The 15,509-nt window shown below is 38.8% G+C and overlaps 1 protein-coding gene across 1 annotated transcript; it reads right to left on the bottom strand.

Moving 5' to 3' along the window:
- Positions 1–6,816: 6,816 nt before the first annotated feature.
- Positions 6,817–12,706, bottom strand: LOC139720664 (uncharacterized). The gene is made up of 6 exons (XM_071632019.1): positions 12,541–12,706; positions 11,453–11,749; positions 10,232–10,905; positions 9,253–9,481; positions 7,853–7,996; positions 6,817–7,103 (listed from the first exon to the last, which is right to left on the bottom strand). Exons 1-6 carry the CDS (start codon positions 12,704–12,706, stop codon positions 6,817–6,819), a joined length of 1,797 nt encoding a protein of 598 aa, XP_071488120.1.
- Between the last annotated feature and the right edge of the window lie 2,803 nt (positions 12,707–15,509).

Genomic DNA, 15,509 nt, shown 5'->3' with positions numbered 1-15,509 from the left:
GCGAGAATGTCTCAAAAGGTACGCGAACAGTTTGCGATTACGTCGTAAAATGATCGGAAAAACTTTGCAGATTTCGCGTAACATACGCGAGACATTCTCCAAAGTTTCTGAGTCTGTTTGGGGTTTCACGAACATTTTGCGAACATCGCGCGTGTCTTGCGAAGGTCTTGCGCATATGAGGAGGCTTTAAAGACGCTTTCGAGAACAATTCACGAGCAAATCACGACCAAGAAATGCCAAGTGTGCGGAAAAGGTTCGCAAAAAATTTCAAACTTTTTTGAAATTCTCGCCGAAGTAAAAACGACATTCGCAAACAATTGACGACGCTTCCGAACCCTCACGTTCGTTTGGCGATCTTTTGCAGACTAAAATACGAATGCTGGATTTTGCCATTCGCGTCCTTCGCAAATCGTTCGCGTGCTCCGTGAAATCCCACCCATTCGCGTCCTTCGCAAATCGTTCGCGTACTCGAGCACGCGAACGATTTGCGAAGGACGCGAATGACAAAATCCAACATTCGGAAAAGTTTTTTCTCCGAATGTTTTCCGACAATGAAGCCGTTCGAAAACTATTCTTGCGCACTTTGTGCGAAGTTTCCACGACGTATGTGCGAATGTCGTGTGTATCGTTGCTAAAGTACAGCATGTTACGTACACGAAGAACACGCGACAGAAATGCGAACAACGAAAATTTTTGAATAATCATGAGAGAAAATGTAGCCAAGGAGAGGTGGAAGCTGTCTTGAGTTGATTTTTTTCTTTCCTCTATTTCTCCTTTCTTTTTCTCTCATTTCTCTATCGTGTGCTTGCCTACATTTTTTTCCTAGGACCTATCTCCACTAGTAAAGCATTTGATTTTTTTTTTTGCAGTTCCTCCAACACATAATGTCTATAATTCAAATGAAATTTTACATACTTTAGATAAATTTTAAGCGTATTCTGCGATTTTTTTTTGTATCTAACATTTGTTTCTGTTCAGTTCAGTTCAGTTCAAATTTATTTCATATTTCCATTTTCTCAATGATGAAATTACAAAATTATTGACCACAAAACAAGAATACAAAATATATACAATCATGTCTTTTGATTGTAGGAGAAAAAGAAAAAGAAAATGTACTTGACACAATGTGCATGGTCATATCGTGTGAAAATGTCACTAGTAAGTATAAGAAATATGATGGGGCCTACATAAAAGCTTTAAAGCTTGTAAAACTGTAGGTTCCCGAGTTCATAGGCATATAATTCTACACGGAGAACGGATATGTTTGTCTTGACCAACTAAAGTTTCTCTTTGCTAGTCTTTAATTTCTTTTGTTACTATAGTTGTTAATAATTGTTTGATGTTTAGATGTATGCTACGATTTTTATTTGTAGAAAACGTATAAGTCATACATCCCCCAAACGTGCGCTAAACGTTCGCGAGAATGTCTCAAAAGGTACGCGAACAGTTTGCGATTACGTCGTAAAATGATCGGAAAAACTTCGCAGATTTCGCGCAACATACGCGAGACATTCTCAAAAGTTTCGGAGTCTGTTTGGGGTTTCACGAACATTTTGCGAACATCGCGCGTGTCTTGCGAAGGTCTTGCGCATAAGAATGTATTATGACGAGGCTTTAAAGACACTTTCGAGAACAATTCACGAGCAAATCACGACCAAGTGTGCGGAAAAGGTTCGCAAAAAATTTCAAACTTTTTTGAAATTCTCGCCGAAGTAAAAACGACATTCGCGAACAATTGACGACGCTTCCGAACCCTCACGTTCGTTTGGCGATCTTTTGCAGACTAAAATACGAATGCTGGATTTTGCCATTCGCGTCCTTCGCAAATCGTTCGCGTGCTCCGTGAAATCCCACCCTAAGGGATCGCCTGCGGCGTCTGTCCGTCTGTCCGTCCGTCGTCCGTCCGTCAGTCCGCCGTCTGTCCGTAACGCTACAAAAACTTCAGTAACTCTTTACTCTGGGCTTCAATTGCAATCAAACTTCGAGGGAAGAGGGGTCATACAAAGATCCACATTTTGCCATTATGAAGGTCACCACAAGGTCAAAGCTCACAGGCAGGGGTCAATGAACTTTAGGGCCCAATGTTAAGTTTTTATGGCGTGTTTTTATTATGGGTCATAACTTTTGATCCATAACTCCATTTGTGACCAAACTTGGAAGGTAGATGTCCCTTGGGGAGTGGATGGTCACCTCAAGGTCAATGGTCACAAGCATGGGTCAACGACATTTTAGAGCCCAAGTTTTTATGGCGTGTTTCTATTATGGGTCATAACTTTTGATCCATAGGTCTGTTTGTGACTAAACTTGGATGGTAGATGTCCCTTGGGGAGTGGATGGTCACCACAAGGTCAAAGGTCACAAGCAGAGGTCAACAGACTTTTAGAGCCCAATGTTAAGTTTTTATGGCGCATTTCTATTATTGGTCATAACTTTTGATCCATAACTCCATTTGTGACCAAACTTGGGTGGTAGATGTCCCTTCGGGAGTGGATGGTCACCACAAGGTCAATGGTCACAAGCATGGGTCAACGAACTTTTAGAGCCCAATGTTACGTTTTTATGGCGCGTTTCTATTATGGGTCATAACTTTTGATCCATAGGTCCGTTTGTGACTAAACTTGGTTGGTAGATGTCTCTTGGGGAGTGGATGATCACCACAAGGTCAAAGGCCACAAGCAGGGGTCAACGAACTTTTAGAGCCCAATGTTAAGTTTTTATGGCGCATTTCTATCATGGGTCATAACTTTTGATCCATAACTCCATTTGTGACCAAACTTGGGTGGTAGATGTCCCTTCGGGAGTGGATGGTCACCGCAAGGTCAATGGTCACAGGCAGGGGTCAACGAACTTTAAGGGCCCAATGTTAAGTTTTTATGGCACGGTTTTTTTTTGCCATAAACTCTTACCCTTTTTAATCTCTTTTCATCTGTTATATCCCATTCGCGTACAATTTCTTGTACGCGAATGAGCGAGACACATTATGGCACTTGCCTTGTTTTAATTGATGATGCCAAAGAAGTAATAAGTCACAAATCATCTTGCCCCAAATATTCCCCTGACCGATAAGGTTATGATATCCTACCAACCCCTATTATCCCCAGTTCTTTGTTCTTTGTTCTCTATGTGAGCAGAAACGAACTATATCGGGATATATGTAATACTATACATATATATATATATATATATATATATATATAATTGTATACATATGTATGTATATATATATATATATATATATATATATATAGTTGAACCTCTCGTATCCAGACAAGTCGGGACCGGGGCTCATCCGGGTAAGGGATTTGGCCGGATACGGGAGACTCAATGCTTTATACATGTACATAATATACATACACATGTACACGTACTGATGTAGCCCATTGTAGTACCACATGTAGTAATGTGTATACTGCAACCTTTCCATTGTTACACTCAGTAACAGACCCCAAAATAGAGGTTCGTGTTTGCAAGAATGAAATCATTTTTTTAAATAAATTCTTGGGATGATTTACCTAAATAATTATTAAGAAATGCATCAAGTAGATCTTGAAAATAAACAGTACGAGTCGACGAAACTACGCTTCAAAATTCGATAATCACGGCTCGGGAAAATCGACTGTAGGTCGCCATTGTTAGATGGTCTCCCTCTCTCTCTCTTTGTGTGTGTACTGTGTGTGAACAATTTTTGAGTGTTCAATATCATTCGTTGCTCAGCCAATGACTCGAAACAATACATGCCTATCTAATCATATCGACGGCTGTGTATGGACCTATGTGGCAATGCGACATGAGAGGACTCGAGCCCATAATCTGTCCATGTTCTTGCGATGATTTGAGGATTTTTGGGGATGTTAAAATGTCTGAAGGTAGCAATTTGGAAGAAAATTTGATGTAATGTATATTAATCATGTTGGAAGTAATGTGTAATTCATGTGTGTTTGTGTAGGAGTTCTCAAGGAGTTGGGAATCCCCCTTTCCTCCCGTAATTATTTAAAAAAAAATCACGGTGAGATTGCGTCCGTATAACAGAGAGATCCGGACAAAGGGAGGCCGGATAAGAGAGGTTCAACTGTATGTATATAATCATAAAGTTGCAATTTAGTGATTTGCATTGACTTTAACACAAATAATCAAACAACCACTCCAGTTTCCTGAACCTTTGCTCTAAGTTTCCTTATGGCATTGGGAGAAACTCCTGGATCTCCTGGCCACCTCCTTAAACGGAACCCCGTCTTCAAGGAAAGCTGTAGCTCTCCCTCTTTCAAAAATTTGCAGATGCAGCATGATGCAAAATATTCATAAGCACATTATTGTGATCAACCCAATTGGAATTAAAAAGCAACATTTTCATATTGAAAAGGCCATGCATAGCATCTGTTTAACAGAGAAGCACATTGTACCAGACTAGAAATACCTGAGAATTACTTAACAATTCAAAAAGGCCATTTGCTAACTTGAATGGGAAATGTACACAGTATGCTTCATATACCCTTAAGTGCCTCTTTTTTTCCCATGCATTTTGACATAAAATGCATTTTTTCACATAAATAACATCTGGTGGCAATGATATGCCATTCATGTTATGAGTAATAAAATTACCTATCCATTCCCGTTTGAATTATGAAAATCGGTAAAATACTTTTTGAGATATATCCAAAAATGCTCGGGGGAACTTACTTTTTTGGTTGAGTGTACATATATATATATATATATATATATATATATAAACATTTATATATATATATATATATATATATATATATATATATATATTAATATGGTGTTCATTACAGCATCGGTTCAGTAACCACACGCAAGGTTGAAATATGTGGAGAATTGAAGATAAGGAAATAATAACTATATGCTTGAGAAAACAAGGCGTTAATTGATAAAAATGTCTATATTTTGTGAGGAAGTTTTGAACATAGATATAATTAGAGAGATCGAGTCCCAGTCCGAAAAAAAGAAGATACGTTTTCAACCAATAGCAAAATACAACTGATCACAATCCGGTCTGGAAGCTCTGACAAAGACTTGCTATGATATACGATGCTTTCATATCAGTGTTAGGGGACAATATTTATTTGCATCAATCCGCTATTGTGGCAAAGTATAGTGTATAAGTTTTAAGCAAAACATATAATAATGCAGTCAAACATGTAGTGGACTGCACGCACTCGCATGACACGCGGTATGCTCACTGAAACAGAATAGCAATACATTTAAAACACACACACACACACACACACATGACACACGTCAGCACCGGAAATATATAATCGCACATTAGTATATCCCAAAATATATCCTTTGAAATTCCTAGAGAATGTAAATGATATGATATCAAACTCATCATTTTCAACCATCACAATTATATAATATACAGGACATGTTTGTTACGTGATAACTATAGTCTCACAATAATGGGCGACATTGTAAAGACATAAGATTTAGACATTTTTGAAATAATTCTTTCCAATACCTTGCCAAACAATTCGATTTTGACAAGTAAGCAGAGTTGCGAAACAAATTACTTCATCTGACATTATCTGAGACCATTCACAGATTTTCTCAGTTCAGAAACACTGTGACACAACATGTTGATAATAAGTTTATTGCGACTTGTAATTATAAACATCATTGACTTAGTTGCAAGTAAAATCTATATGTCTTTAAGAAATCAAATCAAAATTTTAGAATGCTGTGTTTCAACAAATTTGCTGTTGTTTGTGTCGTGTTTTCCTTTCGATTAATATGAGCTTAGAAAATGTCGATATACAGTGCATATCTCATTAATGTTGTAATTAAAATTGTATTGACATTGACAATTTGTAGCCACATGCAATAATGAGGTAGAAAGTATTTTGAGCATTATAAGTACCAACGCGGGACCTCCAGTAGACCTTACGTAGTACTAACTTTGGATATATTAAGCGAGTTTTCGGCCGACGACGATAATGCCATGAACTGAACTTGATCTTGAAGGCGAAAGATAAAATGACCCAGAACCGTTTTGACTGTGAGATCTAATGTGATCAGCTGCTTCACGAAGGGGCGGAACGACATACTTCTTCTCTGTTTATTTTAAAAGAAAAACTTAAATCAATGCTACGTGATGATTACAATTTGCCCGACTAGAATCTTTCAACCTGCTTCATTTTACATGATCCTTTCCTAATGCATGCGGGTCATTTTGAAGTGTACCCTTGCTTTACCTCTGGTTTCAACGTTTATACATGTGCTCCCATCAAATTATGATCATTACACTATAGTTCTTATACCTTGAATTTGTATACGAACTTGTTGGTAGATATATGCTATGCTTGTATAATATGTGCTTACAATATGTCAATTTCACTCTACAGTTCTAATTCTTTTTCTCCTGTCTCTCTTTTTCCTTCTTTCTTTTTTCTTTAATAACTTCTTTTGCCCTTTGTACCTTGCTATTTCAGCTTTCAAATGTCTATGCATCATCAGTATTCTGTGTCCTATCTCCATTGCGAAACGTATTCACATTGGTATTTGTTCCTGGAACCCGTGGTTATTACCTTTCCATCATACATGTATTTCACATCTTATTGAGCGTATAGTCTTTCACATGTACCTATGTATAGATATCGTACGCAGACACACTTTCAAGTCAAGGTCCACTGTATGCTATATTTTGTATCTTGCTTGCTTGTCTTTTTAAGTATACGTATTATCAGTGTCAAGTGTATAGAGAAGGTGCAGTTTCAGTAATTCAATATTTTGCCTTCTATGAGTATAAGCTCGTAGTATGGCGTCGCGAGCAGAAAAATTTAAAGTTGATCTATTCTACACGCTGGTGATTCTCTCTGTTACGAGGTAATTCCATCCACTTTTCCGCCAAGATACGTCATCATGAAGACCATCGGTACGATCTGGCTTAAAAGATTTCTCAATAGTCTTCTGATCAATCGCGGAATATCGGCGACCAACTCTTTGGAACAAGATGAATCGGTCCCTTGCAAAGAGTCTCTGGTACATAATGGCAAGACCAAAGAGTGTCGTGGAGGCAAGAAAGATTCCAACATTCCCATAATACGCCATCTGGTAGGAGCCTGTGTTATCAACACTCTCACCTGAAATATTTAGAAAATGGACAAAATTAAGAACAGGAATTCACTAATGTTACCATGAAAAGACTTGAATATAGAACATAGAATCTTAACTGTAATGAAATTATAAAACACAATTATCGTACATACATGGCTGTTCGCCTCACGAGATTTGACATTAATTATTTTAGCCATATAACCTCAAGTAACTCTTTGTATATTTTGACTACCATAATTACATGTAGCATAATTTTACTGGCAAGAACTACTCAGAATATTGCATTGCACAATTTTTCTTGGACCGTTTCAGGTGGCTAAACATGCGTTGAGAAAGCGACTTGCTGAAATTTACCACGCCGTGTTGGTTATAGGATAAGCAAGGGAGAGAAAGGGAATCGTTGTAATTCGTCAAGGCACCTTATGATTATCTTCTGCTCTTCCTGAACGTACACTTGACGGGCGAGTCTAAACAAGTTCCCTTCTTGATTACTGGCGACCCCTTCTTGAATTCTAGTGTTCCCGTCCTAAAAAGGCACATTCGTGATTTTCAAAAGCCGCCTATAGCTTCTCGTCACATGTTTCAGCTTCCATTATCTCTGAGTGTATACTTTGAGAGCCAATAAATTGATTCAAACTTTATTTTCCCTTTTTTTTTAACACAATGTACAAAGAAATAATCATGTGAAATTGGCACTGGAAACCTCATAGAATTCTGCCAAAAATTTCTGACACAAAAAAGGGTTTATTTCTCTACCACGCTAATCGCCGCTTACCTAATACCGCTCCAAGTGTTCCACCCAAGCCGAAGGATATTGACATTCCTGCCCACATCTGGAGCCGGTACTCGACCCTGAAGATCTGCTCACTAAGGGAATGTGATAGGGAGTCGAGAGAAGCCAGTACGAATAACCCCTGCACTGTTGAGGAAATAAAAGGTGATTGTGATAGTGACAAACAGGTAGGTACTAATTAGATAGATAGATAAAGACTATAGATAGATAGATACTATAGATAGATAAATTGATAGATTCATTCATTTAAATCAGTAAAAATGAATTAAAAAGAATACTAGTATTGCACAACTCTTTCACAGATTTGCATGTAATGCCACAATAATTAAAACATCTTCCTACGATTATGATATGGCGATAGCCCCAAAAACTCATGTTATTTTAGCAACAACAAAAAAAGTCCCCTCTTACTAAGGTTTCAGAAGCATCGATTTCAGAAACAAGTTGTGTTGGCTGGAAATCGAGAGCTGAATAAAACATGTTATCATTTAAATTACACGCAGGGCATACATACAAGTGAACATGACCATTGTCTCGTTGCTATACACCAAAAGATACTGGAGTTACTGACTGTGCTTATCAAATATGAGCCTAATATGAGTATCAAGCACATGACCTGGAAAGAAACTGGATGAATCAAGTTTGGATTACCCAAGTCCTGTATGATCTGGACCTCGTTGCATAAGAGTTACGATCAAACGCAGGTCAAGAAGATCAAACGTAAGTCCCAAATGTTCCATTCTGACTGGTTGAAAATCAAGTTGTGTATGATTTTCTTGACTTGCGTTTGATCATAACTTTTATGCAAAAGGGCCCAGGACTGTGAGTACTTACAACCCTATGACCAGATTATGCGGTAGGCTGCGAATCTTCTATCAACATCCCTTTTACAGAAAGTCATCACAAACGAGACAAAGGACAAAATAAGAGCCACTGCATCAACACTCGCTAATTCCGCAAATGTCATTACGTTACGTTCAGACGGTGATCCCAGCTAACCTCGAGAATAGCTATCTTGGGGGATAAGCTCTGGCCCCCTAACTATACGACGGGCGTTCACACGACGAAGCTTATCCTTGAAGGTAGCTATCCTCGATGATAGGCTAACTGTCCCCCGTAACCACGCTTATCTACAATAGCTCCTATCAACAAGTTCTGTCCACATGAAGCGTAACTACGAGTGGAACCCCCGCGGCTCGTTGATAGAGCGCTAACCCTGCGATATCTCGTGGATAGCTATCTTCGAGTTAACTTCAAGATAGGTATCAGCGAGTGTGTCTGTAACAAGGTGTCTAACACCGAACCTCTCCTAGAAGATAGCTATTCTCGAGGCTTATAGGGATCACGGTCTGAACGTAACTTCGGTCTGCTGGAGTCTGTACCTGTTGCCTGAAAGAAAATGTACGGCTTTGATGGCGTAATCTGTGTCATTACGAACATGAACAGGGCGCCAGTGCAATTGGCCACCATGACAATGAAGATCTTTGGGATCGGCAGACGATCGGTGATCACGCCCAGGACGATCTTTCCGACGACCTCCGTAGCGCCCATCGTCGCCATGACCAGAGCTGCCGTCTTCTTCGAGAATCCCGACGAAATCGTCATGTTGACCTGTAATGTCAACAGTTGCAAACCATGAAAGAAAAATTCCGCAAGGATAAAGATAGAGCTAGAAAAAAAAATAAAGAGAGTGGCAGTAATCATGAATAGAAGACCCGAGATCTCCGTGAAAAACGACAAGTTAAATGTATATAGCGCTTCACACTTGTTCATGCACATATGAAATTGCAACGCTCACTTTATTAAAATGAATAAATGCGACGGCGATATCACCTCGTGTGGTGCACGTCTCCAAAGTTTATTCATGTGCCACATTTCCCTTTTCAACCTGATCTAACCAAATACTGATTACCTGGTATATTCTTCCCATTTCATTATCCTAAAGAGGTAAATATACGTATAATATACCCCGTGTTAATATTAATGTGTAGGCCTATTATTAATGAGTATTATTGATGCAGTCTAGCTATTGTGACATGACATTGCATCATCACAGGTATGCCGCAAGTTACCATCATTTCAAAACATTAATCTGTATTGAAATTCGATAACTTCGATATATTTCTTCGAACTGGTTGAAACTCTAACTCTTTCATTGATCAAAATTCTATTCCTGAACAGAAAATGGCGTCAAATGGAGTTCGTTTTCAAATTCATGCTGAAGTTCAGAGTACCAAAAAGACGGTGTCCCTACTGAAATAAACAAGAGACAAAAATGAGACCTTTGAAAAAGCAGTGATACATGATTATAGTTTGCTTTACAATACGATACAAAACTGCCTATCGGTCGAAATTTGGTACCGTGCTGAAGTAGGCAAATGAGACAGCCACAGCCGCCGTTACAAATCCCAGCTGGATCAGCCACATTTCTGGCATTTTCAGGATCTCGAGTCCATGGAGCCAAGAGCAGGATGAGCCAGTCTGTCCGTGAGCTTTACCCTTCAGAGAGTCTGCTGACGAAGGTTCTCTAGCTTCGTGAAGTCCTTCTGGGGTACGATCAAAATGACGCGTTTTATCAACATCTTCGTCGACAGAACCATTGCCCTGGAGTCTATATTCAGGGCTATCTTTGGAGCTCCCGTTTTGATGCAATTTCGGGAGCGACTTCTCTGCCGTTGTATCATTTTCGATAAAGGTCCTCGCTTTACGGCTGTCCAGTTTGTCTCTAGAAACACTTTGATCTTTGATGGTACCTGATTGCACATTCGGCTTAGTTCTAATAGGAACTACGTGGTCACAACCGCTGTCCTCCAAGAACTGTTCTCGCTCAGATTCCTTGTCCTTGAGTACGCGACCATCTTCAAGACCATCTGCCTCCGGAGGGGAACGCCGACATGGCTCACTTGGGGCAGAAGTGAACGTTGGGACACAGAAGCATCCGACCACGCCAATGATTCCCGACGTGATCCTCATCATTCCACGCCAACCGAACCGGTTGATGAGGGCGTAAACGACCGGATTGAAGATCAACACACCTAACAAAGAATCCAACAAAAATAGATCGCTTTAAGCTCAACAAACAAACTTGCATCATAAAAGTAAAATACGAAATTAGGCCTACATTATGAGTTATTCATTTCTTCGTCTGCATTGAATACAATCATGTTGTAATCCCTGAGTGTAAATAGTTTACAAATAGAGAAACAGATAAAAGACTAATGTAAATTAGAGTGGAAACGAAATTTTGTCTCCAGTCCAAAATAACCCTTAATTCGTAATTTTGAAAGCCTCGTGTTACCACTGCGAGTTGTGACTTCTGCGGCTCCTAAGCTCGAACTGTACCAAAGAGAGCCTAGCAAGCCCTCATGAAAATTTGTAATAGTTCTCACACCAGAGCAACGTGTGTAATGGGTCAGTTGACTGATGCAATAAGTTCCTACTGATATTGACGAGTTTCATTATTCATAACAAAGAACACAAAATCAGAGTATATACATATATATATATATATGCATACATACATGTATATAATTACGCATGCATACACCTTTTTTTCTTCTTACAGTCTACATTTGACCTTACCGATATTAAAACCAGCTGACACCGTTCCCACTGCAAATGATCGATGTTTATTGGGGAAGTAGCCGATTGGACAGTTGAACGCACAGCACAAAATGAAACTGCATCCTACTCCGTAGAGGCAGCTGTAGGAAAAGAACATAACGGAGATACCGGGAGCGAAAGAAGTCGCAATCGAGGCAACGACACAGAAGGTGACGCCCAGACAGCCGGCAAGGCGGTATCCCAGTTTCGTGGTCAGCGGTGATGTGAGCAGACACGCCGCCAGTGACACCCCGTACGAAGATGTTCCAATATAGCCTGAAAAGATATCACAACGTATACAACTGGCAACAATAAACATGATCAAGTACAACTTGTACAATTATATCATGTTTGTAGTTATCATCTATTTGGCGGCTGCGTGAAATCCACTTGTCAGCATCATCAGGCAGTTAGATATTGATGTCCTCACGACGATGCATTCAATATAAAACAAACCAACATTATCTTTATTTCATCATTGAACATTACACAGTATAAAGAGTCTACGCAATCGGATAAAATTAAAAGGACGCCTTGATCATATTCATTATGATGATTGTAAGGGAACGTCGAAGGTTCGGTCTGTATATACGGTGAAACTTTATGTTTTGCTCCCTTTGCGAGCTCTTTTTGACAGTATTGGTGGAAATGAGGATTGGGTTTTTAACTTTTTTTTTGCGAGACACCAAGAAACTACTTATGAAATAGTACAGCATATTTACCATTCTAAGAGGAATTCAGAGTTTATTTGATGAAATTCGGTTAAGGAATGGCTGAGATATCCAAAAAACAAAGTAAAACAAAGCGACTGTAATAAAAGGTGGGTCCTACCTTTCATTAAGATCACTCTGTTTTGGATATCTCAGCCATTTCAAAAACCAATTTTAAACAAATAAACTATGAATTCCTTTTAGAATATTACATGCTCCTTCACATTTCATAAGGGGTTAGAAACCTGAAATTACGTCTCAACCCAAACTATATGATCCCTTTAAAGATGGAAAAAAAAAGACAAGCTCGCCGATCAGCGATGGTGATCGCTACGTACAAGATAAAACGTCATGTACCCGTTTTACTGACTCCGCTGTCGAAGTCGTCGATGAGGGCGACCATGAGGAGACCAAAGGAATACAGACAGCCGTAGACGACGCCGCAGAGCGTGGAAGAGGCAATGACCACCACCCATCTCCACTTGGCCTGAACAACAGTCCTCAAGCTGGCCAAGCACACCATGGTGTCCCGTCTGCCAGATCCCGCACAACTTGGTTATTACCGGTATTTGAAATCAAAATTCAACTTCGAACTTTATTAGGAGTCTAATTGTATTTGCAATGCATATTTAAGGGCGGAGCCAGGAATTCCGTACAGGGGGATCGAGGTGCTTTTACAAAATGAAAGGGGGACGGACGCGCCTCCATTTTTCTTCTTATTTCTTTTGTTTTAACAAAACATAAAGACGAGCGCGCCTCTTTTTATTTGTTTTCTTTTAACAAAAATAAAACAAAACTAAGAGGGGTGCACCCTGTGCGCCCCCCCCCCCCCTGGATCCGCCACTAATTAAACATTATTGTTATGATATTCCCATTTTTAACTTATGTTTTTAGTTAATAAGTGGTATTTTTATATTTTGATATTGAATGTGTGATCTAGTTAGTAACCACCCCTAAAATCTCAACAACTATTCGGCAAAACTATAACGAACTAAATTCAATTCAATTCAATCCAATATTATTTTATTTCCATATAAAGTAATACAGAGTATTATAACTCTTACACGAGTACATAATCTCAGAAGGAACTTTGAATCACGTAATTTTCAACAAACCATGAATATATTATTTTGATGATATCAACTCTGGTTTGGATGAATAAACAAGTAAACAATACAATCTTAATTGAAAACTTTACATGGAAAAGAGGAATTTACAAGAAAAGCATAGCTTGTAAAATTATTATTCTAGGAGGTGATGGCATCTCAAGATCCGTCAACGACTCCATGTTTAAAATTTTGATATCCTGATGTCAGGCGAAATAATTAGAAAATAAAAAAAGACTATGACAAGGACAATATGAATACCAAAAGCAGGGACGGAACAGAAAGAAAATTAAACTAAAGATAGGCATGAAAAAGAAAGGGAGGGAAACAAACCAAGACAATGTCTACATTCAATAACTCGAAAGGTCACCAAGGCATGAGGAAGAACTTAAAATTCTATACAAATTTGGCTTAAAACACAAACTCTTAATTATCTACAAAATACTAATCATCAATTTATTCATTTATCTTATGAAAAAGAAATCATCTATTTGTTTGATTACGCGAGGATGACAAAAGATTTTTTTTTAGCTTTTATTTAAAAGAAGGAAAAGTCAGAGTATCTTTTAGACCCCACAGGCGGGGCTGGGCTGAGCCGCGGCAGAGCCCAGCCTCAATTGCGGGGCCGAGCCCCACAATTCTGTCCGTTTACAGTGCCAGGCGCGGCCCGGCTTTTAATTCAAACCTTTCAATATTTTGTCGTAGTGGTGCTCTGCTTGTAAATAAGCACTATTATTGGAAGGGCGCCGCTGGTCGCAATGTGGTATAGTCTGGTTTCCAGGCTCTTTGCAAACTGGACTCCGCGGTGACGTATTCGCCGCCTTTGCCGAAGGCAAAGACCTCTGCAGGACAAAACCACCTTTGACTACACTAGTTTTCGACACTGAGGGCGTTAATATCCTGAATAGCGAAATAATACGGGCAGAGGTAAGGGACTAGATGCCAGACTTAATTTGCTACCACATTATTGGCCCGGTTTGCGTTTAGAGTGAGAAAAGGCCGGGCTCGGTCGCGGCCAAGCCGTGGCCGAGATAACCTCCAGAACTTGGCCAAATGCGCTGCCGATTTTGTACCGCATTAAAGGGATCGTATATTTTTGGTTGAGACCTAATTTCAGGTTTCTAACATTTTTTGGTGAGATAATCAGAAAACTCTTATGAAATATGAAAGAGCATGTAATTCTATGAGGAATTCAATTTTTATTCGATGAAAATTGGTTTTGAAATGTCTGAGATGTCAAAAAAGAGCGATTCTACTAAAGTGTGGGACCCACACTTTATCACGATCGCTTTGTTTTACTTTGTTTTTGGATGTTTCAGTCATTCCAAACCCGATTTTCATCAAATAAACTTTGAATTCATCTTAAAATGGTATGCTCTGTACTACATAATAAGTGTTTTCTTGATATCTCGCAAAAATTTAAAAGCCCAATTCTCATCTCCACCAATACTGTACTATCCCTTTAAATGGTCTTTTGCGCGTTTATGTACAGTGAAATGAAGGCTGGACTCGGCCGCGGCCGAGCCCGGTCTTTTCACTTACTGTAAACGGGGTCCTATATAGAGTATTATCAAGGCTGTTCCAGAACCTCGGGCCAGTGAAAACAAATGTATTTTGGGCGAGGATTGTACGTAGTAAATGGTAAATGATATTTTTTTTTATGAATTGATGCCTGTTGCCCTACTCTTAAATCCCACAATTCAAATACGGTAAAATAAAACTGGAGTGAAGCATAGTTAATAAAGAAGTTGATAGAAAATATTTCAGTATATTTATTATATTTTTATTTCGTGAAATTGTTTTACAGAAATCATTGACATGATCTCTCCAAGTTTGTCATCACAAATACCAAGAAATCTTATACTATTGACTTGTTCAAGAAGAATATTGTCGATTAATATGTCCCCAGGCAATATTTCTATTGAATTACTGAAAATCATAAACTTAGATCGAGCAATATTGAGGGAAAGCTTATCAGCCTTGATCCAATATGAAACTTCTATCAATTCTGAATTCAGGGTATATGAAGAAGAGTATGAGGATCAGGGTGGGCAAAAAAAAAAAATGAAATCATCTACAAACAGTATAAACGATAATAATTTCGAAGATTTTTGAAAATCATTAATATGAATTATAAAGAGGAGTGGGTAAAATACACTACCTTGTGGAACACCACAATTTATATCTAACATCTGAGAGTTTATATTGTTGAAAGTCACA

Source organism: Diadema antillarum, unplaced genomic scaffold, assembly GCF_040938485.1.
Source record: "Diadema antillarum isolate AM-2024a unplaced genomic scaffold, OU_Dant_1.0 scf00000131, whole genome shotgun sequence".
Lineage (NCBI taxonomy): Eukaryota > Metazoa > Echinodermata > Echinoidea > Diadematoida > Diadematidae > Diadema > Diadema antillarum.
The sequence above is the reverse complement of the archived record's forward strand: the minus strand, read 5'-3'. Positions and strand labels throughout refer to the sequence as shown.

What these genes read in the sequence shown, in the direction of transcription:
- LOC139720664 (XM_071632019.1), bottom strand. Translation starts at nt 12,706, where the DNA reads ATGGTGTGCTTGGCCAGCTTGAGGACTGTTGTTCAGGCCAAGTGGAGA. An exon ending in CATTTTCTTTCAGGCAACAG is followed by an intron (nt 7,997 to 9,252) that starts GTACAGACTCCA and finishes TTTCCTCAACAG; the next exon opens with TGCAGGGGTTATTCGTACTG. An exon ending in AACACTTGGAGCGGTATTAG is followed by an intron (nt 7,104 to 7,852) that starts GTAAGCGGCGAT and finishes TAAATATTTCAG; the next exon opens with GTGAGAGTGTTGATAACACA.